The sequence below is a fragment of the Bombina bombina genome, chromosome 2 (genome assembly GCF_027579735.1).
Source record: "Bombina bombina isolate aBomBom1 chromosome 2, aBomBom1.pri, whole genome shotgun sequence".
NCBI lineage: Eukaryota > Metazoa > Chordata > Amphibia > Anura > Bombinatoridae > Bombina > Bombina bombina.
The window spans coordinates 617,713,527-617,738,587 of NC_069500.1; the positions used below are offsets into that span (position 1 = coordinate 617,713,527).

Consider the following 25,061-nt stretch of genomic DNA (forward strand, 5'->3'; position numbering starts at 1 on the left):
AAAGCTGTTAATGTTCCAAAAACCCATGAGCCTAAAGCAATACTACACATCAGCAGATAGAACCACATAACAAACATGATTAAAGTCCCCCCGTTCAATAACCCCCCCTTAGGGGATATTAACCCATGATTCCTTATTTTAAGATAAAAGGAGTCCCACTGGGACCCTACCTTTACATTAACATCCCATTCACATAATGAAGTAAAATGAAACGATCTTACCGGAATCTACGCTGTGGAACAGGAACACGGCCCTTCAAGTGTGACAGATAGAAGCCTTGCTTCTGACATGGACTTGAGTAAACAAAGGCAGGCAGTGAAACTCGTCAACGCTGATTGCCCAGGAGCTGTTAGAATGAGTCAGGATGGTTTCGCAGAAAAACTCTCCTTGCATCTCCGGACTCTAACTTTCATCCATGATCTTACTTAGAGGCTGACAGGACTACTTAAAACTCCAGTCGAAATGCGAAGAGTACTACCCTCCATAAGAGACTTAACTCTAACTTCTGACACAGTCTCTGCCAACCTCCTGTGACGAAAGGCAAAGAATGACTGGGGGATGAGAGAAGTGGGGGAGGTATTTGAAGCCTTTGGCTGGGGTGTGTTTGCCTCCTGCTGGTGGCCAGGTTCTAAATTCCCAAAAGTAATGAATTCAGCTGTGGACTCTTCCTGTTTAAGAAGAAAATATCACATATGCCAGTGCCTGCCAAGCTGCCCAACTGAAAACCTAACTGTAAGGTCTTGTTCCATGAAATGATGCACTAGAGGAATTAACCTCCAAAGTACTGTCCTTCAATACCTAGAAGGCAAATGCACTTACCTGTGGCTCCAGCTGCTTGGCAGGAACAGCTTCTTAGGTGTGATAGATACTACACTCTCTACCAGGGACCTAAAGAAAAAAAAAAGAGCAGCGTAACCAACCCTGGCTTTCTATGAAGGGGTAGCAATAATGTTAGAAATAAAGCAAAGACAACCTCGCCGCTTTCTAAATGCTAAAAGCCACCATTACTCTTACTAAAGAGATTGACATGGACACAGCATAACCCCAATCCTTGCTTGCAGCGAAAAGTACCCATAAAAGGATTAAATATCTTCAGACACCATCTTCGCACATCCTCCATTGACAAAGATAAAGAGAATGACTGGGGACTGGGGATTATGGGTAAGGGAAGTTACACTTAACAGCTTTAGTGGGGTGCTCTTTGCCTCCTCCTGCTGGCCAGGAGTTGAATATCCCACTAGTAATTGGAATGAAGTCGTGGACTCTCCATGCCATAGGAAAGAAATACATTTATTCCTACCTTGTATGGAATAAGATTGATGTCAAAAAGGCAAGTGAGTGTGATTCTTTATCATTGTACATAAATTGCGACATACGAAAACAAATCTAAATTTACAAATACAATTTGTTTTATTTATATTTTGGAAATACAATTTATTTATTTTTAGATTACAAATCTATAATTACAAATACATTTTTTTATTATTTTTTTTTGGAAGTACAATTTTGTTTTTTAGAAGTACAATCTTCTTTTTTTGGAAATAAAATACAATTGTTTCTTTGGCAGTACAATTTGTTTTTTTAAAGGGAAATTCCGGGTCAAAATTTAAATGTACACAGATGAATTACATCTTTGAATAGAAAAATATTTGCAGTCTACATGTATTGGCAAAAATGTTATCACTGTTTTAAGTGCTAGCATTTTTTTTCAACACGTACATGTAAAGCATAGCTAGATATTCTGAGCATTTTAAATATTGCAGCTGCTCAGAATGCCAGTGAAGCTTGTATCATGTCAACATTAATAAATTGAGTCATTACCAAATGATACAAGCACCTAAGGATCCCTAAGCAAGTGCTGTGTTTAAAATGCTGGTGCACGGTGCATACTTAAATACCCTTTTGAAACAGCTATAGCTTTTATTTGAAGCATTTTTGCTAATACATGTAGATTACAAAAATGATTCTATTCAAAATTGAAATGCATCCATGCAGTTTTCAATTTTGGCTGGAATGTACCTTTAACCCCTTAAAACCAAAGACATGACAGGCACGTCTACAAAAAACGGTTGTTAAAGACCAAGGACGTGCCTGGCACGTCCTTAGGGGTTTCAAGCTCTGGAAGTGATCGTGATCGCTTTCAGGGTATTGCAGTGATGCCTCGATATTAAGACATCCTGCAATACCCTTTTTTAAGCAACCGATGCAGAGAGAGACACTCTGTGGCCCTCTCTGCATCAGCCAGTGATGGTGCCGATCATTGGTGGCATGGGAGGGATAGGAGGGAGGCGGCTGGGCAGCCAATCACTGGTGGAGTTCAAGTTCAGGGTGGATGATAGGTCCTGGTGCGCTCGCGGGGGGCGGGAGCACGCATGAGGGGGCGGGTCCGCTACAGTGTAATAATAAGTGTAAGGGAAGGAGGTAGAGAGAGGGGGAAATAAGTGTTGGGAGAGGGATCTGGGAGGGGGAGGGGGGGGAGGGTATTGAGGGGGGCAGTTACACTACAGAAAAATGGGGGGTTATATAAAAAAAAGACACAAAGTCCAAAATCCAGGTGCACTCCCTATAACCAAATTAGCAACGGCCGGGGTGCTGCGTACAAAACATACAAATATCCTTTAATCCTCTGCAGAAGAAAAAAACGCTGCACTCACCGGTCTTGAGAATGATACATTTTATTCATAATCTCATCAATTCATTGTCACATGAAAACCCCAGGCGTTTTGGTACCCAGCTGGTACCTTTTTCAAAATGTGCAAATGTTCCCTAACAATAACTCACACCTATTCCCTATTTATACCCTAATGTGCTCTACATTTCCGGGTCAGCCAAGTCCATGTGATTACAACACATAAGTTCTAACGTACTTCAGATGCTTCACCGCAGAACACATGGCTAATTAACATAGCCTCTCCCACTCATGACGAGTAGCAGCTACGTCATCCTTGAAGTAACACAGCAGTGAAACACAACGGCATGACTGAACCCGGACCAGTCTAAGAACATCACACCTCCACAGTGCGATCAAGTGAACTAAAACATTTATATATATATACTTAGAGACTGTCACTATATTGCGGTCAAGACTATGAACCCTAAAACATACATTAAACGAGTAAGAACTAAAATGGCATTGTGTCTGCCACAGCATGGTAGAAACTTTTAAAGGCGGATAACACACTCTTCTGTTGTATTCACATATTCTAATATATTTAAGTTTTGTCGTAGTCCATCTTCAAACAAGAATCATATTTGTTTAATGCTCAGTTAGGATGGGACCTAGATCGTCCAATCATAGCCACATCAGGCTAAAGGAACACCTTATAATCCAACTGGACATTCAACCCTCTTGGGGCTACTGTATCCAAGCGATAAATCCATGAAACAAAAGAGAAAGAAGGCGCCACAATAGTGCGGGGTCAATATTATCAGGAATACCCCACTCCGATCGCCCGTACTTACAAGCTGCAAAGCACTGATCAAGTGCTATTTGTGTATTCTGGGCTCTTACAGTCACCCAGTCAACTGCTCAGCGATCAGCTGTTGCTCCACAAAGCCGTCAATGTGATGCCGTTCACATAGATGTATCCGCTCCTCCGTATAAATTACAGTGACAGATTGGTCACACAGTGAGGTATTAGGATATATGTATATAGGGCATAAAGTGGAAGTAAGAATATAACCGTGGCAAAGTCTATAAGTAAAAGACTTTATTAAAAACAATGTAAAAACACGACGTTTCACGGTCCCAGACCGTTTTATCAAGTGTAATACAGTCGTTTACCAAACCACGGTTTATAATAGCTCTGTCGGCGTCCTAGGGATCACATTGCGCCTGCGTTTCCAATTATCCATTGATTGGCTGTCAACAGGGGTGTGTATTGAACGTAAAAACACTCATTCATAAAATCTCATGTTAGTCTATCGGATAGGTTCAATCTTTCAGCCAATCCAATTATAGTGATACTACTCGCTACTCCACTCTCCTTTATATCGTAAATTTAATCTTCAAAATTTAAACTTATGATCATACTCATATATACATATTTGTAAGCGTTATTCTCTACAGACTCACTTCATTGTCTTGATAAATCCATGAAGCCTCCAACTGTAGGAGCTTCTTGTGCCTATCCCCACCTCGACTCAGTGGTGGCACATAGTCAATTAGCATGGTCCTTAGGCTGGCTGCAGTATGTCCTGCTAGCATAAAATGCCTAGCTACAGGTTGATCTGATTCTTGTTTATCTATAGCCACCCTAATCGCATGGCGATGATTAGCCATCCTCTCTCTAAATGTAGTAGAGGTCTTTCCTACATATACTAAAGAACACGGACACGTCAAGATGTAAACCACAAAGCTGGTTGTACAGGTCAATCTATGGAAGATTTTATATCCTCTCCCCATTCGGGGATGGTGGAATTAGCAACTGCATATTAAACCTGCTAAAAAAACTGCATATTAAACCTGGGCTTTTACTATCACTTCCAACCTATCTTGAATGTTGGATTTACCTCCTTAGTGTGAATCTATCCTATATTTGGATTTAGAGTCTTTTTATGCTGCTGAAAACATCAAGACTACTGTTTGGGATATAACGTGCATGCTGGATCTTCTCTCTGGTTTTAAATACACTTTACATTTACTTAAAGCATGGTCTGCTGTTTGTGATCTGATTTGCAAGTTGGGGCAACTATTTTGGATTTAAAGACACTTCTTTGTTTGTTGAAAGCATCAAGATTACTGATTGGGATCCGACTTATGTGCTGTTCTGTTTACTTCATGAGATACACGGCCTAATGGGAAAATAAGTCACTTAGCTTCGGAGCCTAGACACCGCCGTCCGCACAGCGTGAAGCAGGCTGCTCATCCGGGAATCCAACACTTGGCGTGGAGGAAGTCGGGTCAGACAGTCCGCTGTGAACAAATATATCAGAGGAAGAAGGACTCCCACAGAGCATAATATACAGTTGGAGTGAATATCAGCTTAAAGAGTCTTTGCCTTCTTTTGGGGACTCCAGCCTCCTTTTGGGAACCATACCCTTGCTCCAAATTGGGTGGACTTCAACCTGATGATCTAGAGGTAGAATTCGATATATGAAGCAGACTCGCCAGATGCAGTGATATTACCCTGTGAACTGCATTCGTTTTACGCCCTACACTTACATCATATGATTGAGGGTGTGTCTTGTAAGTAGGAAATACAAGCTTTATTTGATACACATTTTTATGATTTCTACAAAAGTAACATACAGACTTTTTACAGCGAATATAAAGACTAATACATTTCAATTTATTCAGGACTTTCAGACCTAACACCTCAGATATTATTTGTATTTTTTACAATCATTTCTTTGAGAATTTTTTTCCCTTATATCTCTCACTTATATGGTAATCACCTTTGTTTTTGCATTGCAAAACTATTTTATCTATTGATTTTGGTATTCATTTTCAGTAATACTTTTTGAGTGGGCACATTAACAAGCGCAGTATTCCTTCTAGTACCCCTTCTTACACCTATTTTTATTTATTAAGGGATTACCTAGAAAGGGTTCTCCCGCTCACTAGTAGGTAACTTACAGCAGCCGGTTTGTTGTGTCCTACCATTTATACTCCTTTGCACCCACTTATATAGTTTTTCCTTTTTCATTCAGGAGCAGTAATTTCACCATTGTTATATTGACATTTATATTGACACTCTGAATGTGTATTGTATACTAATATCATCTTAACTGAACAAATCCGATATAATAGAGACTTATTTTTGGATGCACTTATCTACATACAAATAATTGTTTTGGATATACCAAACAGCTCCAGTCTCTCCTCACACAATTATATAAGTGAGTGTGCATTCCATGCTTTAATATTTGACTCTATATCCATTGTACTTACATATCCAATTCAATTATATATTCAACTGAGTTTGTGCGCACTCACATCCAGGGAGCTTGTACTAGTTGCATTTACATTCTACTTGTTACACTATATATATATATATATATATATATATATATATATATATATATATATATATATATATATATATATATATTATATACACATACATACATACATACACACATACATAAATGCATTATACAACACTATACAGAGGAATATGATTTTGATGTTTTAATTACAGTTTTCATGGTAGCAGAGAAACTCTGTAGGATGGGGGTCTTCTTTCAGAATATACATTTTTTTATGTTGTCATTTACCATACAACATGCTTTAACATGCCTAAATTGCTTATTCAGCCCTGTTTTTACAATAATGTACTAATATTGATTTTGTCAGCCATTTCCCCACATTTAATTGAAAGCAAAACAGACTGCTGTGACATTGCAAGTCATTTAGCAAAGTAAGAACAAAGATTTGTTTTTGACAGTGTTTTGACACATGTTGGAAGTGTACTCCCAAAAGAAAAAAAATTGTTTTGTATTTACAAAAGTAAAGTGTACTTCCAATAAAAGAACTATTTTTAATTGAAGATTTATATTCTAAAAAAAAAAATGTATCTGTAAATTTAGATTTGTATTCATATGTTACAATTTAAGTACAATTATAAAGAATCACACACTTTTTGACAGCAATCTTAGTCCATAACCTTGTATATGTTTTTCCATGAGCTAGAAATAGCATATCACGTGTACTTGAAACCATGTGAGTGCTGTATAAGTTAGCAATTGTTATTTGTTCCTGTCACTAGCTGGATTATGGAACTCCATAATAGGCATATGCTATATGTGCAGAAAAGCTAAATAGGTCACTTTGTTGTAGTTAAAAAACAAATATAGTGTGTCTTAAATACCATTGAAGCTGCATTCCACAGCATACCAATAAAGGGACATTAAACTCATTTTTATTTACTATATATAACAGTTGTGTTACATTTTAAAAAATACATTCATCAGTTTACTACAAAACAACATTAGTTCAACTAGTGGGCTATACACTACAATTTTCCTGCAATGTAGAAGAGGTTGACAGTTTTGTATGTAATTTAATGGTCATCCGGAATATTCAGATGTCAGCAAAGAATCGGCTAGATTACTAGTTTTGTGTTATGAGTGAAAAAGCCTCATAACGCTGCTTTTTCACTACCGCTGCTATTACGAGTCTTGTAGGTATAGCTGTACCGTACACTTTTTTGGCCGTCACGCAACGTAACTACTGCACTTTTTAAAAAGTCCTTTTTCAATAGGACTTCCACAGAGCCGGGATTACGAGTTTGCCTGTCCGGCCAAAAAGTGAGCGGTACATCCTATACCGTCAAGATCCGTACCGTAAACTGAAAGTCAGTAGTTATGGGTTTTACATTACAAAGCTGTAGCATAAAACTCATAACTAAAGTGTCACAAAGTACACTAACACCCATAAACTACCTATTAACCCCTAAACCGAGGCCCTCCCGCATCGAAAACACTAAAATAAAATAATTAACCCCTAATCTGCCGCTACGGACATCGCCGCCACTAGAATAAACATATTAACCCCTAAACCACTGCACTCCCGCATCGTAAACACTAGTTAAATATTATTAAGCCCCCAATGTCGTCACCACCTACATACACTTATTAACCCCTAATCTGCTGTCCCTAACATCGCTGTAACCTACATTACTGTTATTAACCCCTAATTTGCTGCCCCCAAAATCGCCGCCACCTAACTAGACTTATTAACCCCTAATCTGCTGCCCCCAATGTCGTTGTTACTATACTAAAGTTATTAACCCATAAACCTAACCCTAACACCCACTAACTTTAACATAATTAAAATAATCCCAAATAAAAATTACAATTAATACCTAAATTATTCCTATTTAAAACTAAATACAATACTAAAATAAAACCTAAGATAGCTACAATATAACTAATAGTTATATTGTATCTAGCTTATGTTTTATTTTTATTTCACAGGTAAGCTTGTATTTATTTTAACTAGGTAGACTAGTTAGTAAATAGTTATTAACTATTTACTAGCTACCTAGTCAAAATAAATAAAACCTAACCTGTCTTACACTAAAACCTAATATTACACTAAAATTAAATTAATTAAATTAAAAAAATACATTTATCTAAATTACACAAAATAATAAAGAAATTATTAAATATTTAAACTAATTACACCTAATCTAATAGCCCTATCAAAAAAAAGCCCCCCCCCCCCCCAATAAAAAACCCTAGCCTACACTAAACTGCCAATGGCCCTTTAACCCCTTAATGACCGGACCATTTTTCAATTTTCTTACCCTTAATGACAATGGCTATTTTTACATTTCTGCGGTGTTTGTGTTTAGCTGTAATTTTCCTCTTACTCGTTTACTGTACCCACACATATTATATACCGTTTTTCTCGCCATTAAATGGACTTTCTAAAGATACCATTATTTTCATCATATCTTATAATTTCCTATAAAAAAAATATAAAATATGAGGAAAAAATTGAAAAAAACACACTTTTTCTAACTTTGACCCCCAAAATCTGTTACACATCTACAATCACCAAAAAACACCTATGCTAAATAGTTTCTAAATTTTGTCCTGAGTTTAGAAATACCCAATGTTTACATGTTCTTTACTTTTTTTGCAAGTTATAGGGCCATAAATACAAGTAGCACTTTGCTATTTCCAAACAACTTTTTTTCAAAATTAGCGCTAGTTACATTGGAACCCTGATATCTGTCAGGAATACCTGAATATCCCTTGACATGTATATATTTTTTTTTAGAAGACAACCCAAAGTATTGATCTAGGCCCATTTTGGTATATTTCATGCCACCATTTCACCGCCAAATGTCATCAAATAAAAAAAAAAGTTCACTTTTTCACAAATTTTGTCACAAACTTTAGGTTTCCCACTGAAATTATTTACAAACAGCTTGTGCAATTAAGGCACAAATGGTTGTAAATGCTTCTTTGGGATCCCCTTTGTTCAGAAATAGCAGACTTATATGGCTTTGGCATTGCTTTTTGGTAATTAGAAGGCCACTAAATGCTGCTGCGCACCACACGTAAATTATGCCCAGCAGTGAAGGGGTTAATTAGGTAGGTTGTAGGGAGCTTGCAGGGTTAATTTTAGCTTTAGGGTAGAGATCAGCCTCCCACCTGACACATCCCACCCCCTGATCCCTCCCAAACAGTTCTCTTCCCTCCCCCACCCCACAATTGTCCCCGCCATCTTAAGTACTGGCAGAAAGTCTGCCAGTACTAAATAAAAGGAGTTTTTCTTTTTTTTAATAAAAAAAATTAAAATGTTTTAGCTGTGATGGACCCCTGCCTTAGCCCCAACCTCCATGATCCCCCCCCCCCCAGCTCTCTAACCCTCTCCCCTACCTAATTGCCGCCATCTTGGGTACTGGCAGCTGTCTGCCAGTACCCAATTTGCCCCCAAAACAAGTGTTTTTTTTTGCAATTTTTTGCCATTTTTAATGTTTTCTGTAGTGTAGCAGCCCCCCACAATACCCCAACCCCCTCCCCCTCCCAGATCCTTATATATTTATTTATTTTTCATTCATTTTTGTCCCCCCTTCCTTTCTCATTGGTGTCAGTGGCCATGTAATCGGGCGCGCCCCCGCACGCTCCCGGCACCCGGCGTGCACATAGCACTTACAGGAACCGGATGCCGGGTAGCGATGGGCCGCCCACCCGCCTCCCTGATGTGCTCCCACCCACCAACGAACCGGCACCATCGCTACCGGTGCAGAGAGGGCCACAGAGTGGCTCTCTCTGCATCGGAGTCTTCTGAAAAGGTATTGCAGGATGCCTCCATATGGAGGCATCACTGCAATACCCTGAGAGCTGCTGGAAGCGATTGCGATCGCTTCCAGCACTCTCTTAGACAACTGACGTACCAGGTACGTCTATTGTCATTAACTGTTAGTTAATGCATGACGTACCTGGTACGTCAGTTGTCATTAAGGGGTTAAAGGGCCTTTTGCGGGGCATTGCCCCAAAGAAATCAGCTCTTTTACCTGTAAAAAAAAATAATACAAACAACCCCCCAACAGCCAATTGGATTGAGCTTCAATCCTATTGGCTGATCCAATCAGCCAATAGGATTGAGCTTGCATTCTATTGTCTGTTCCAATCAGCCAATAGAATGCAAGCTCAATCCTATTGGCTGATTGGATCAGCCAATAGGATTGAAGCTCAATCCTATTGGCTGATTGCATCAGCCAATAGGATTTTTTTATCCTTTAATTTCCGATTGGCTGATAGAATTCTATCAGCCAATCGGAATTCAAGGGACGCCATCTTGGATGACATCATTTAACGGAACCTTCATTCTTCAAGATCCATCAAAAGAAGAGGATGCTCCGCGCCGGATGTCTTGAAGATGGAGCCGCTCCGCGTCGGAAGGATAAAGATAGAAGATGCCATCTCGATGAAGACTTCTGCCCGCCTGGAGGACGACTTCTTGCCGCTTGGATGAAGACTTTTCCCGGATTCGTTGAAGACTTCTTGCCGCTTGGATGAAGACTTCTCCCGGCTGGATGAGGATGGATGTCCGGTCTTCAAAACTGTAAGTGGATCTTCGGGGGTTAGTGTTAGGTTTTTTAAGGGTTTATTGGGTGGGTTTTAAATTTTAGATTAGGGACTTTGGGCAATTAAAAGAGCTAAATGCCCTTTTAAGGGCAATGCTCATCTAAATGCCCTTTTCAGGGCAATGGGGAGCTTAGGTTTTTTAGGTGGTTTTTTTTTGGGGGGGGGTTTACTGTTGGGGGGTTGTAAGACAGGTTAGGTTTTATTTTACAGGTAAATTTGTATTTATTTTGACTAGGTAGCTAGTAAATAGTTAATAACTATTTACTAACTAGTCTACCTAGTTAAAATAAATACAAACTTACCTGTGAAATAAATATAAAACATAAGATAGCTACAATGTAACTATTAGCTATATTGTAGCTAGCTTAGGTTTTATTTTATAGGTAAGTATAAAATAGGAATTATTTAGGTGATAATAGTAATTTGTATTTAGATTTATTTTAATTATATTAAAGTGAGGGGTGTTAGGGTTAGACTTAGGGTTAGGTTTAGGGGTTAATATATGTATTTAGTGTTAGTGATGTGGGAGGCCAGAGGTTTAGGGGTTAATAACTTTAGTATAGTGGCAGCGACGTTGGGGGCGGCAGAATAGGGGTTAATAAGTGTAGGTATGTGTCGGCGATGTCGGGGTCAGAAGATTAGGGGTTAATAAGTGTAATGTAGGTGTCGGCGATGTCAGGGGAAGCAAATTAGGGGTGTTTAGACTCAGGGTTTATGTTAGGTTTAAACATAAATTTTCTTTCCCCATAGGAATCAATGGGGCTGCGTTACGGAGCTTTACGCTCCATTATTGCAGGTGTTAAGCTTTTTTTTAGCCGGCTCTCCCCATTGATGTCTATGGGGAAATCGTGCATGAGCATGTAAAACCAGCTCAAAGCAGCGCTGGTATTTGTGTGCGGTATGAAGCTCAACGCTGCCATATTGCCCGCTAACACAGGTTTTTGGAAAACCTGTAATAGCAGCGCTATTAAAAGGTGAGCCGTAAAAATAACTTTCAAGTTATTACAGAGCCGCTCATAACGCAAAACTCGTAATCTGGCCGAATGTTAGGTATAGAAAAATACAAAACATTCATCAGTTACATTTTAGACGCTGCAGCTACCAGATATTTGTCAAGCCCTACTTCCAAACCTTGTTTCAATATCAGTTTAACATAACTATTTTGATGCAAAAAAATATGTTATCAAACCAGGATAAAAAGACAACACACATTTGTCTTCAGAGCAAAATGATATCATAGATTTTTTTCCCCCAAAGAAAGTATTTTTAAAAAGGGACAGTCTTCTTGAAAATTGTTATTGCTTAAAAAAAATAGATCATCCCTTTATTACCTATTTCGCAGTTTTGCATAATTAACACGGTTATATTAATACACTTTTAACCTCTGTGATTACCTTGAATCTAAGCCTCAGCAGACTGCCCCCCGTATCTCTGTGCTTTTTACAAACTTGCATTTCAGCCAATTAGTGCTGACTCCACGGGGTGAGCACAATGCTATCTATATGGCACACATGAATTAGCACAGTCTAGCTAATAAAATGCACCAAGATAAGAGGTGACCTTCAAGGCCTTAGAAATCAGCATATTTGCCTACCTAGGTTTAGCCTTCAACAAAGAATACCAAAAGAACAAAGCAAAATTTGATTATAAAAGTAAATTGGAAAGTTATTTAAAATTGCATGGCCTATTTGAAGTTTAAAGGGACAGTCTAATCAAAATTAAACTTTCATGATTCAGGTAGGGAATGCCATTTTAAACAACTTTCCAATTTACTTCTATTATCTAATTTGCTCAAGTCTTTAGATATCCTTTGTTGAAGAAATAGCAATGCACATGTGTGAGCCAATCAAACAAGGCCTTTATGTGCAGCAACCAATCAGCAGATACTGAGCATATCTAGATATGCTTTTCAGCAAGTGATATCAAGAGAATGAAGCAAATTAGATAATAGAAGTGAATTAGAAAGTTGTTTAAAAACAGAATTTATGTTTACCTGATAAATTACTTTCTCCAACGGTGTGTCCGGTCCACGGCGTCATCCTTACTTGTGGATATTCTCTTCCCCAACAGGAAATGGCAAAGAGCCCAGCAAAGCTGGTCACATGATCCCTCCTAGGCTCCGCCTACCCCAGTCATTCGACCGACGTTAAGGAGGAATATTTGCATAGGAGAAACCATATGTTACCGTGGTGACTGTAGTTAAAGAAAATAAATTATCAGACCTGATTAAAAAAACCAGGGCGGGCCGTGGACCGGACACACCGTTGGAGAAAGTAATTTATCAGGTAAACATAAATTCTGTTTTCTCCAACATAGGTGTGTCCGGTCCACGGCGTCATCCTTACTTGTGGGAACCAATACCAAAGCTTTAGGACACGGATGAAGGGAGGGAGCAAATTAGGTCACCTAAATGGAAGGCACCACGGCTTGCAAAACCTTTCTCCCAAAAATAGCCTCAGAAGAAGCAAAAGTATCAAATTTGTAAAATTTAGAAAAAGTGTGCAGTGAAGACCAAGTCGCTGCCTTACATATCTGATCAACAGAAGCCTCGTTCTTGAAGGCCCATGTGGAAGCCACAGCCCTAGTGGAGTGAGCTGTGATTCTTTCAGGAGGCTGCCGTCCGGCAGTCTCATAAGCCAATCGGATAATGCTTTTAATCCAGAAGGAGAGAGAGGTAGAAGTTGCTTTTTGACCTCTCCGTTTACCAGAATAAACAACAAACAAAGACAAAGTTTGTCTGAAATCCTTAGTAGCTGCTAAGTAAAATTTGAGAGCACGAACTACATCCAAGTTGTGCAACAAACGTTCCTTCTTTGAAACTGGATTAGGACACAAAGAAGGCACAACTATCTCCTGGTTAATGTTTTTGTTAGAAACAACTTTTGGAAGAAAACCAGGTTTAGTACGCAAAACCACCTTATCTGCATGGAACACCAGATAAGGAGAAGAACACTGCAGAGCAGATAATTCTGAAACTCTTCTAGCAGAAGAAATTGCAACCAAAAACAAAACTTTCCAAGATAATAACTTAATATCAACGGAATGTAAGGGTTCAAACGGAACCCCCTGAAGAACTGAAAGAACTAGGTTGAGACTCCAAGGAGGAGTCAAAATTTTGTAAACAGGCTTGATTCTAACCAGAGCCTGAACAAAGGCTAGAACATCTGGCACAGCTGCCAGCTTTTTGTGAAGTAACACAGACAAGGCAGAAATCTGTCCCATCAAGGAACTTGCAGATAATCCTTTTTCCAATCCTTCTCGAAGGAAGGATAGACTCTTAGGAATCTTAACCTTGTCCCAAGGGAATCCTGCAGATTCACACCAACAGATATACCAAATTATGTGGTAATTTTTCTGGTTACAGGCTTTCAGGCCTGAACAAGAGTATTAATAACAGAATCTGAGAACCCTCGCTTTGATAAGATCAAGCGTTCAATCTCCAAGCAGTCAGCTGGAGTGGGTCGAACGGACCTAGAACAAGAAGGTCTCGTCTCAAAGGTAGCTCCCATGGTGGAGCCGATGACATATTCACCAGATCTGCATACCAAGTCCTGCGTGGCCACGCAGGAGCTATCAAAATCACCGACGCCCTCTCCTGATTGATCCTGGCTACCAGCCTGGGGATGAAAGGAAACGGCGGGAACACATAAGCTAGTTTGAAAGTCCAAGGTGCTACTAGTGCATCCACTAGAGCCGCCTTGGGATCCCTGGATCTGTACCCGTAGTAAGGAACTCTGAAGTTCTGACGAGAGGCCATCAGATCCATGTCTGGAATGCCCCACGGTTGAGTGACTTGGGCAAAGATTTCCGGATGGAGTTCCCACTCCCCCGGATGCAATGTCTGATGACTCAGAAAATCCGCTTCCCAATTTTCCACTCCTGGGATGTGGATAGCAGACAGGTGGCAGGAGTGAGACTCCGCCCATAGAATGATTTTGGTCACTTCTTCCATCGCTAGGGAACTCCTTGTTCCCCCCTGATGGTTGATGTATGAACTTGGCCCTCGCTAGCTGAGGCCAAGCTTTGAGAGCATTGAATATCGCTCTCAGATCCAGAATATTTATCGGTAGAAGAGATTCTACCCGAGACCAAAGACCCTGAGCTTTCAGGGATCCCCAGACCGCGCCCCAGCCCATCAGACTGGCGTCGGTCGTGACAATGACCCACTCTGGTCTGCGGAAGGTCATCCCTTGTGACAGGTTGTCCAGGGACAGCCACCAACGGAATGAGTCTCTGGTCCTCTGATTTACTTGTATCTTCGGAGACAAGTCTGAATAGTCCCCATTCCACTGACTGAGCATGAACAGTTGTAATGGTCTTAGATGAATGCGCACAAAAGGAACTATGTCCATTGCCGCTACCATCAAACCTATCACTTCCATGCACTGCGCTATGGAAGGAAGAGGAACGGAATGAAGTATCCGACAAGAGTCTAGAAGTTTTGTTTTTCTGGCTTCTGTCAGAAAAATCCTCATTTCTAAGGAGTCTATTATAGTTCCCAAGAAGGGAACCCTCGTTGACGGAGATAGAGAACTCTTTTCCACGTTCACTTTCCATCCATGAGATCTGAGAAAGGCCAGGACAATGTCCGTGTGAGCCTTTACTTGAGGAAGGGACGACGCTCGAATCAGAATGTCGTCCAAGTAAGGTACTACAGCAATGCCCCTTGGTCTTAGCACCGCCAGAAGGGACCCTAGTACCTATGAGAAAATCCTAGGAGCAGTGGCTAATCCGAAAGAAAACGCCACGAACTGGAAATGCTTGTCCAGGAATGCAAACCTTAGGAACCGATGATGTTCCTTGTGGATAGGAATATGTAGATACGCATCCTTGAAATCCACCTTGGTCATGAATTGACCTTCCTGGATGGAAGGAAGAAGTGTTCGAATGGTTTCCATCTTGAACGATGGAACCTTGAGAAACTTGTTCAAGATCTTGAGATCTAAGATTGGTCTGAACGTTCCCTCTTTTTTGGGAACTATGAACAGATTGGAGTAGAACCCCATCCCTTGTTCTCCTAATGGAACAGGATGAATCACTCCCATTTTTAGCAGGTCTTCTACCCAATGTAAGAATGCCTGTCTTCTTATGTGGTCTGAAGACAACTGAGACCTGTGGAACCTCCCCCTTGGAGGAAGCCCCTTGAACTCCAGAGAATAACCTTGGGAGACTATTTCTAGCGCCCAAGGATCCAGAACATCTCTTGCCCAAGCCTGAGCGAAGAGAGAGAGTCTGCCCCCCACCAGATCCGGTCCCGGATCGGGGGCCCGCATTTCATGCTGTCTTGGTAGCAGTGGTAGGTTTCCTGGCCTGCTTTCCTTTGTTCCAGCCTTGCATAGGTCTCCAGGCTGGATTGGCTTGAGAAGTATTACCTTCCTGCTTAGAGGACGTAGCCCTTGGGGCTGATCCGTTTCTGCGAAAGGGACGAAACTTAGGTTTATTTTTGGTCTTGAAAAGACCTATCCTGAGGAAGGGCGTGGCCCTTGCCCCCAGTGATATCAGAGATAATCTCTTTCAAGTCAGGGCCAAAGAGTGTTTTCCCCTTGAAAGGAATGTCAAGCAATTTGTTCTTGGAAGACGCATCCGCTGCCCAAGATTTTAACCAAAGCGCTCTGCGCCACAATAGCAAACCCAGAATTTTTTCGCCGCTAACCTAGCCAATTGCAAGGTGGCGTCTAGGGTGAAAGAATTAGCCAATTTAAGAGCACGAATTCTGTCCATAATCTCCTCATAAGAAGAAGAATTACTAATAATCGCCTTTCCTAGCTCATCAAACTAGAAACACGCGGCTGCAGTGACAGGGACAATGCATGCAATTGGTTGTAGAAGGGAACCTTGCTGAACAAACATCTTTAGCAGACCTTCTAATTTTTTATCCATAGGATCTTGGAAAGCACAACTATCTTCTATGGGTATAGTGGCGCGCTTGTGTAGAGTAGAAACCGCCCCCTCGACCTTGGGGACTGTCTGCCATCAGTCCTTTCTGGGGTCGACTATAGGAAAACAATTTTATAAATATGGGGGGAGGTACTAAAGGTATACCGGGCCTGTCCCATTCTTTACTAACAATGTACGCCACCCGCTTGGATATAGGAAAAGCTTCGGGGGGCCCCGGGGCCTCTAAGAACTTTTCCATTTTACATAGTGGTTCTGGAATGACCAGATAATCACAATCATCCAAATTGGATAACACCTCCTTAAGCAGAGCGCGGAGATGTTCCAACTTAAATTTAAAAGTAATCACATCAGGTTCAGCTTGTTGAGAAATGTTTCCTGAATCTGAAATTTCTCCCTCAGACAAAACCTCCCTGGCCCCCTCAGACTGGTGTAGGGGCCCTTCAGAAACCATATCATCAGCGTTCTCATGCTCTACAGAATTTTCTAAAACAGAGCAGTTGCGCTTTCGCTGATAAGTGGGCATATTGGCTAAAATGTTTTTGATAGAATTATCCATTACAGCCGTTAAATGTTGCATAGTAAGGAGTATTGGCGCACTAGATGTACTAGGGGCCTCCTGTATGGGCAAGACTGGTGTAGACGAAGGAGGGGATGATGCAGTACCATGCTTACTCCCCTCATTTGAGGAATCATCTTGGGCATCATTTTTACTAAATTTTTTTATGACATAAAATACATATAGTTAAATGAGAAGGAACCTTGGTTTCCCCACAGTCAGAACACAATCTATCTGGTAGTTCAGACATGTTAAACAGGCATAAACTTGATAACAAAGCACAAAAAACGTTTTAAAATAAAACCGTTACTGTCACTTTAAATTTTAAACTAAACACACTTTATTACTGCAATTGCGAAAAAGTATGAAGGAATTGTTCAAAATTCACCAAAATTTCACCACAGTGTCTTAAAGCCTTAAAAGTATTGCACACCAAATTTGGAAGCTTTAACCCTTAAAATAACGGAACCGGAGCCGTTTTTATATTTAACCCCTTTACAGTCCCTGGAATCTGCTTTGCTGAGACCCAACCAAGCCCAAAGGGGAATACGATACCAAATGATGCCTTCAGAAAGACTTTTCTATGTATCAGAGCTCCACACACATGCAGCTGCATGCCATGCTGTCCTCAAAAACAAGTGCGCCATACCGGCGCGAAAATGAGGCTCTGACTATGATTAGGGAAAGCCCCTAAAGAATAAGGTGTCTAAAACAGTGCCTGCCGATATAATCATATCAAAATACCCAGAATAAATGATTCCTCAAGGCTAAATATGTGTTAATAATGAATCGATTTAGCCCAGAAAAAGTCTACAGTCTTAATAAGCCCTTGTGAAGCCCTTATTTACTATCTTAATAAACATGGCTTACCGGATCCCATAGGGAAAATGACAGCTTCCAGCATTACATCGTCTTGTTAGAATGTGTCATACCTCAAGCAGTAAGAGACTGCACACTGTTCCCCCAACTGAAGTTAATTGCTCTCAACAGTCCTGTGTGGAACAGCCATGGATTTTAGTTACGGTGCTAAAATCATTTTCCTCATACAAACAGAAATCTTCATCTCTTTTCTGTTTCTGAGTAAATAGTACATACCAGCACTATTTTAAAATAACAAACTCTTGATTGAATAATAAAAACTACAGTTAAACACTAAAAAACTCTAAGCCATCTCCGTGGAGATGTTGCCTGTACAACGGCAAAGAGAATGACTGGGGTAGGCGGAGCCTAGGAGGGATCATGTGACCAGCTTTGCTGGGCTCTTTGCCATTTCCTGTTGGGGAAGAGAATATCCACAAGTAAGGATGACGCCGTGGACCGGACACACCTATGTTGGAGAAATGACATGCTCTTTCTAAATCACGAAAGAAAAAAATTGGGTTTCATGTCCCTTTAACTTTGACTTTACGGTCTCTTTAAAAATCACTCAATATAGGGGGCAAAACAAACCAGTTATTGTTAACAGACTACAGTGTATTACAGACAGTGATGCAATACACAACGTATAACCCCAATGCTCAAGAAAAAATAAAATACAAATAAGAGTAAAAAAATATAACCAAAATCTGAAACTGCCATGAATAGATGTGCCGCTGCAGGCTGCTTGCTAACAAGGAGGCACACGAAAGGATGGATGGTTTGCATATGGAAGTACGTATTCCTGCCAAAGAAACTACCACCAACTTGCTTGATAGTTGTACATCCTCTTATGGTGCTTCTGCAGTTTTATCACTATTTATCCTCCAGACTCTCCAAATGGAACAGATTTCAACACCAACCTTAGGCCTAGATTTAGAGTTCGGCGGTAAAAGGGCTGTTAACGCTCCGCGGGCTTTTTTCTGGCCGCACCATAAATTTAACTCTGGTATCGAGAGTTAAAACAAATGCTGCGTTAGGCTCCAAAAAAGGAGCGTAGAGCATTTTTACCGCAAATGCAACTCTCGATACCAGAGTTGCTTACGGACGCGGCCGGCATCAAAAATGTGCTCGTGCACGATTCCCCCATAGGAAACAATGGGACTGTTTGAGCTGAAAAAAAACCTAACACCTGCAAAAAAGCAGCGTTCAGCTCCTAACGCAGCCCCATTGTTTCCTATGGGAAAACACTTCCTACGTCTGCACCTAACACTCTAACATGTACCCCGAGTCTAAGCACCCCTAACCTTACACTTATTAACCCCTAATCTGCCACTCCCGCTATCGCTGACCCCTGCATATTATTATTAACCCCTAATCTTCCGCTCCGTAAACCGCCGCAACCTACGTTATCCCTATGTACCCCTAATCTGCTGCCCTAACATCGCCGACCCCTATGTTATATTTATTAACCCCTAATCTGCCCCCCACAACGTCGCCGACACCTACCTACACTTATTAACCCCTAATCTGCCGAGCGGACCTGAGCGCTACTATAATAAAGTTATTAACCCCGAATCCGCCTCACTAACCCTATCATAAATAGTATTAACCCCTAATCTGCCCTCCCTAACATCGCCGACACCTACCTTCAATTATTAACCCCTAATCTTCCGATCGGAGCTCACCGCTATTCTAATAAATGGATTAACCCCTAAAGCTAAGTCTAACCCTAACACTAACACCCCCCTAACTTAAATATAATTTACATCTAACGAAATAAATTAACTCTTATTAAATAAATTATTCCTATTTAAAGCTAAATACTTACCTGTAAAATAAATCCTAATATAGCTACAATATAAATTATAATTATATTATAGCTATTTTAGGATTAATATTTATTTTACAGGCAACTTGGTATTTATTTTAACTAGGTACAATAGCTATTAAATAGTTAAGAACTATTTAATAGTTACCTAGTTAAAATAATAACAAATTTACCTGTAAAATAAATCCTAACCTAAGATATAATTAAACCTAACACTACCCTATCAATAAAATAATTAAATAAACTACCTACAATTACCTACAATTAACCTAACACTACACTATCAATAAATTAAATAAACACAATTGCTACAAATAAATACAATTAAATAAACTAGCTAAAGTACAAAAAATAAAAAAGAACTAAGTTACAGAAAATAAAAAAATATTTACAAACATAAGAAAAATATTACAACAATTTTAAACTAATTACACCTACTCTAAGCCCCCTAATAAAATAACAAAGCCCCCCAAAATAATAAATTCCCTACCCTATTCTAAATTAAAAAAGTTACAAGCTCTTTTACCTTACCAGCCCTGAACAGGGCCCTTTGCGGGGCATGCCCCAAGAAGTTCAGCTCTTTTGCCTGTAAAAAAAAACATACAATACCCCCCCCCAACATTACAACCCACCACCCACATACCCCTAATCTAACCCAAACCCCCCTTAAATAAACCTAACACTAATCCCCTGAAGATCTTCCTACCTTGTCTTCACCATCCAGGTATCACCGATCCGTCCTGGCTCCAAGATCTTCATCCAACCCAAGCGGGGGTTGGCGATCCATAATCCGGTGCTGAAGAGGTCCAGAAGAGGCTCCAAAGTCTTCATCCTATCCGGCAAGAAGAGGACATCCGGACCGGCAAACATCTTCTCCAAGCCGCATCTTCTATCTTCTTCCATCCGGTGCGGAGCGGGTCTATCTTGAAGCAGGCGACGCGGAGACAACTCTAGGGATTTCAATGATGTGGTATGCTGATCTTCTAGGGAAGGTGCTGTATTGAATGCGAGCTCAATCTGATTGGCTGATTGGATCAGCCAATCGGATTGAACTTGATTCTGATTGGCTGATTCCATCAGCCAATCAGAAAATTCCTACCTTAATTCCGATTGGCTGATAGAATCCTATCAGCCAATCGGAATTCGAGGGACGCCATCTTGGATGACGTCCCTTAAAGGAACCGTCATTAGTCGGGAGACATCGGAAGAAGAGGATGGATCCGCGTCGCCTGCTTCAAGATGGACCCGCTCCGCACCGGATGGAAGAAGATAGAAGATGCGGCTTGGAGAAGATGTTTGCCGGTCCGGATGTCCTCTTCTTGCCGGATAGGATGAAGACTTTGGAGCCTCTTCTGGACCTCTTCAGCACCGGATTATGGATCGCCAACCCCCGCTTGGGTTGGATGAAGATCTTGGAGCCAGGACGGATCGGTGATACCTGGATGGTGAAGACAAGGTAGGAAGATCTTCAGGGGATTAGTGTTAGGTTTATTTAAGGGGGGTTTGGGTTAGATTAGGGGTATGTGGGTGGTGGGTTGTAATGTTGGGGGGGGGGTATTGTATGTTTTTTTTTACAGGCAAAAGAGCTGAACTTCTTGGGGCATGCCCCGCAAAGGGCCCTGTTCAGGGCTGGTAAGGTAAAAGAGCTTGTAACTTTTTTAATTTAGAATAGGGTAGGGAATTTATTATTTTGGGGGGCTTTGTTATTTTATTAGGGGGCTTAGAGTAGGTGTAATTAGTTTAAAATTGTTGTAATATTTTTCTTATGTTTGTAAATATTTTTTTATTTTCTGTAACTTAGTTCTGTTTTATTTTTTGTACTTTAGCTAGTTTATTTAATTGTATTTATTTGTAGCAATTGTGTTTATTTAATTTATTGATAGTGTAGTGTTAGGTTAATTGTAGGTAATTGTAGGTAGTTTATTTAATTATTTTATTGATAGGGTAGTGTTAGGTTTAATTATATCTTAGGTTAGGATTTATTTTACAGGTAAATTTGTTATTATTTTAACTAGGTAACTATTAAATAGTTCTTAACTATTTAATAGCTATTGTACCTAGTTACAATAAATACCAAGTTGCCTGTAAAATAAATATTAATCCTAAAATAGCTATAATATAATTATAATTTATATTGTAGCTATATTAGGGTTTATTTTACAGGTAAGTATTTAGCTTTAAATAGGATTAATTTATTTAATAAGAGTTAATTTATTTCGTTAGATGTAAATTATATTTAAGTTAGGGGGGTGTTAGTGTTAGGGTTAGACTTAGCTTTAGGGGTTAATACATTTATTAGAATAGCGGTGAGCTCCGATCGGAAGATTAGGGGTTAATAATTGAAGTTAGGTGTCGGCGATGTTAGGGAGGGCAGATTAGGGGTTAATACTATTTATTATAGGGTTAGTGAGGCGGATTAGGGGTTAATAACTTTATAATAGTAGCGCTTAGGTCCGCTCGGCAGATTAGGGGTTAATAAGTGTAGGTAGGTGTCGGCGACGTTGAGGGGGGCAGATTAGGGCTTAATAAATATAATATAGGGGTCGGCGGTGTTAGGGGCAGCAGATTAGGGGTACATAGGGATAACGTAGGTGGCGGCGCTTTGCGGTCGGAAGATTAGGGGTTAATTATTGTAAGTAGCTGGCGGCGATGTTGTGGGGGGCAGATTAGGGGTTAATAAATGTAATATAGGGGTCGGCGGGGTTAGGGGCAGCAGATTAGGGGTACATAAGTATAACGTAGGTGGCGGTCGGCAGATTAGGGGTTAAAATTTTTAATCGAGTGGCGGCGATGTGGGGGGAGCTCGGTTTAGGGGTACATAGGTAGTTTATGGGTGTTAGTGTACTTTAGGGTACAGTAGTTAAGAGCTTTATAAACCGGCGTTAGCCAGAAAGCTCTTAACTCCTGCTATTTTCAGGCGGCTGGAATCTTGTCGTTAGAGCTCTAACGCTCACTGCAGAAACGACTCTAAATACCGGCGTTAGAAAGATCCCATTGAAAAGATAGGATACGCAAATGGCGTAGGGGGATCTGCGGTATGGAAAAGTCGCGGCTGCAAAGTGAGCGTTAGACCCTTTAATCACTGACTCCAAATACCAGCGGGCGGCCAAAACCAGCGTTAGGAGCCTCTAACGCTGGTTTTGACGGCTACCGCCGAACTCTAAATCTAGGCCTTAGTCTCCCCGGTAAACCTGTGTTACACCAGTAGATGAATGTCCTTTTTTAGTGTGATTCACTGCACACTACTGGCCCTATCCAATCAAAGCAAACATAAAACTAATGAGCTGGAGTATTAAAAGCTGGATTTATTTAGTTAAAGGGACAGTCAAGTTCAAAAAAACCTTTCATGATTCAAATAGGGCATGTAATTTTAAACAACGTTCCAATTTACTTTTATCACCAATTTTGCTTTGTTCTCTTGGTATTCTTAGTTGAAAGCTAAACCTAAGAGGTTCATATGCTAATTTGTTAGATCTTGAAGGCCGCCTCTAATCTAAATGCATTTAGACAGTTTTTCACCACTAGAGGGTGTTAGTTCATGTGTTTCATATATATAACATTGAGCTCATGCACGTGAATTTACAGAGGAGTGAGCACTGATTGGCTAAAATGAAAGTCTGTCAAAATAACTGAAATAAGGGGGCAGTTTGCAGAGGCTTAGATGCAAGGTAATTAAAGAGGCAAATTGTGTATTATTATAACCGGGGAATGGGTAATTAAGGAATTATCTATCTTTTAAAACAACAAAAATTCTGGTGTTTACTGTCCCTTTAATATTTAAATGTATACAGGTGGAAGGGGAACACAGGCATATATATATATATATATATATATATATATATATATATATACGTATATATATATATATATATATATAATTTTGACCTAGTACATTATTTGATTTGTTTATATGATATATGGGAAAGCAGTTAATATATAACTTGTGTATTGCTTTGTTTCTTAAACTGACAGTGTAATGGAAAAGTGTTTTTACCTTAATGTGTTTCCAATGATTTGTTATACCAGCTGCACATCATTGGTTTGACCTAGCAGGAATATCAGATATCAAATTATTTTATCACTTTCTGTACACACACACACACACATGATTCTTAATATTATTTCTGTGTGTATACCAAAGCCCAATACTTAAAGAGAATAATGTAAAATTAAATATGCTCCAGCAGGTAAAATAGATAATTGGAAACATTAAAGGGGAGAAAAATGTGGGGTATACTGTCCTTTTTATTATCCACCTCCTAGCAATATTAAAATCTATCAAACAAACTTCCACATCCATTCAGTGACCTTATAAGCTCAAACTAAGATTCTGACTGATTTTTTTTTTTTTTTTTTTGGGGGGGGGTGTACTTTTAGATATCCACACACACTGTATATATTATACACACACTCGTAAAGAGTATTTTCCCAGGTGGTATTAATCTGTTTCATCCTAAGGATGGAGTTTGAAAGTGGTTACATTAGACTTTGTTGCCAAACAAAAATAAACATTTTAACCTTCCCTTTTAAATAAACGTACCCTCTAAGCATCAGTAACAAAGGGTGATTTGTGCTATAATCAAAATGAAGGCAAGATGTCCAATCTAAACTGAATGAAATCAGTTATTTTTCCTACCAATTTATAAATAGAGATGCCCCAGTAATGATTAAATCTACTTTTTTTCCTTGTCAAACTAGTCTGTCCCTCTCAAGCAAGAGAGTATGCTATGCTCAGAATGCAACATACATTTCTTAACCTTTATTTCATATAAAAACTTGGGATCATAGAGCCTGTAAACTTGAATGGGAAAAGAGAGATCTTTATTTTCACTGACTGCAATTAAGCTTTTCTTTCATTTGAATGTAGGCTGTAGACAGTAGCAGTACATGTGACTTTGTCACCAATAGAAATCACAGATGATGTTTTCATATTATATTACAGTTGTTGCAGATATCTCAAAATATCACATTTATCACTATTTAGAAAGTACAGCAGTTATTAGACCCGCCAGTATTTCTATATCTACATCTGTACCAATACTGGCAAAACTGGGCAGTTAAAAACAGAATTTATGTTTACCTGATAAATTTCTTTCTCCTACGGTGTGTCCGGTCCACAGCTTCATCCTTACTTGTGGGAATATTCTCTTCCTCTACAGGAAATGGCAAAGGGAGCACACAGCAAAAGCTGTCCATATAGTCCCCCCTCTGGCTCCGCCCCTCAGTCATTTGACCGACGGTTAGGAGAAAAAGGAGAAACCATAGGGTGCTGTAGTGACTGCAGTGTACAGAAATAAAAAATTTTAAACCTGACTAAAAAGCCAGGGCGGGCCGTGGACCGGACACACCGTAGGAGAAAGACATTTTTCAGGT

At 39.9% G+C, this 25,061-nt stretch overlaps 1 protein-coding gene across 1 annotated transcript in view; it reads right to left on the bottom strand.

Annotated features, from left to right (window-relative positions):
• Positions 1-24,840, bottom strand: part of AK3 (adenylate kinase 3) — a 102,059-nt gene extending 77,219 nt beyond the window's left edge. The window contains exon 1 of the mRNA XM_053702551.1: positions 24,769-24,840. Coding sequence (XP_053558526.1) covers positions 24,769-24,814 — 46 coding nt within the window. The 5' untranslated portion in view covers positions 24,815-24,840. The remainder of the gene's footprint in view (positions 1-24,768) is intronic.
• Between the last annotated feature and the right edge of the window lie 221 nt (positions 24,841-25,061).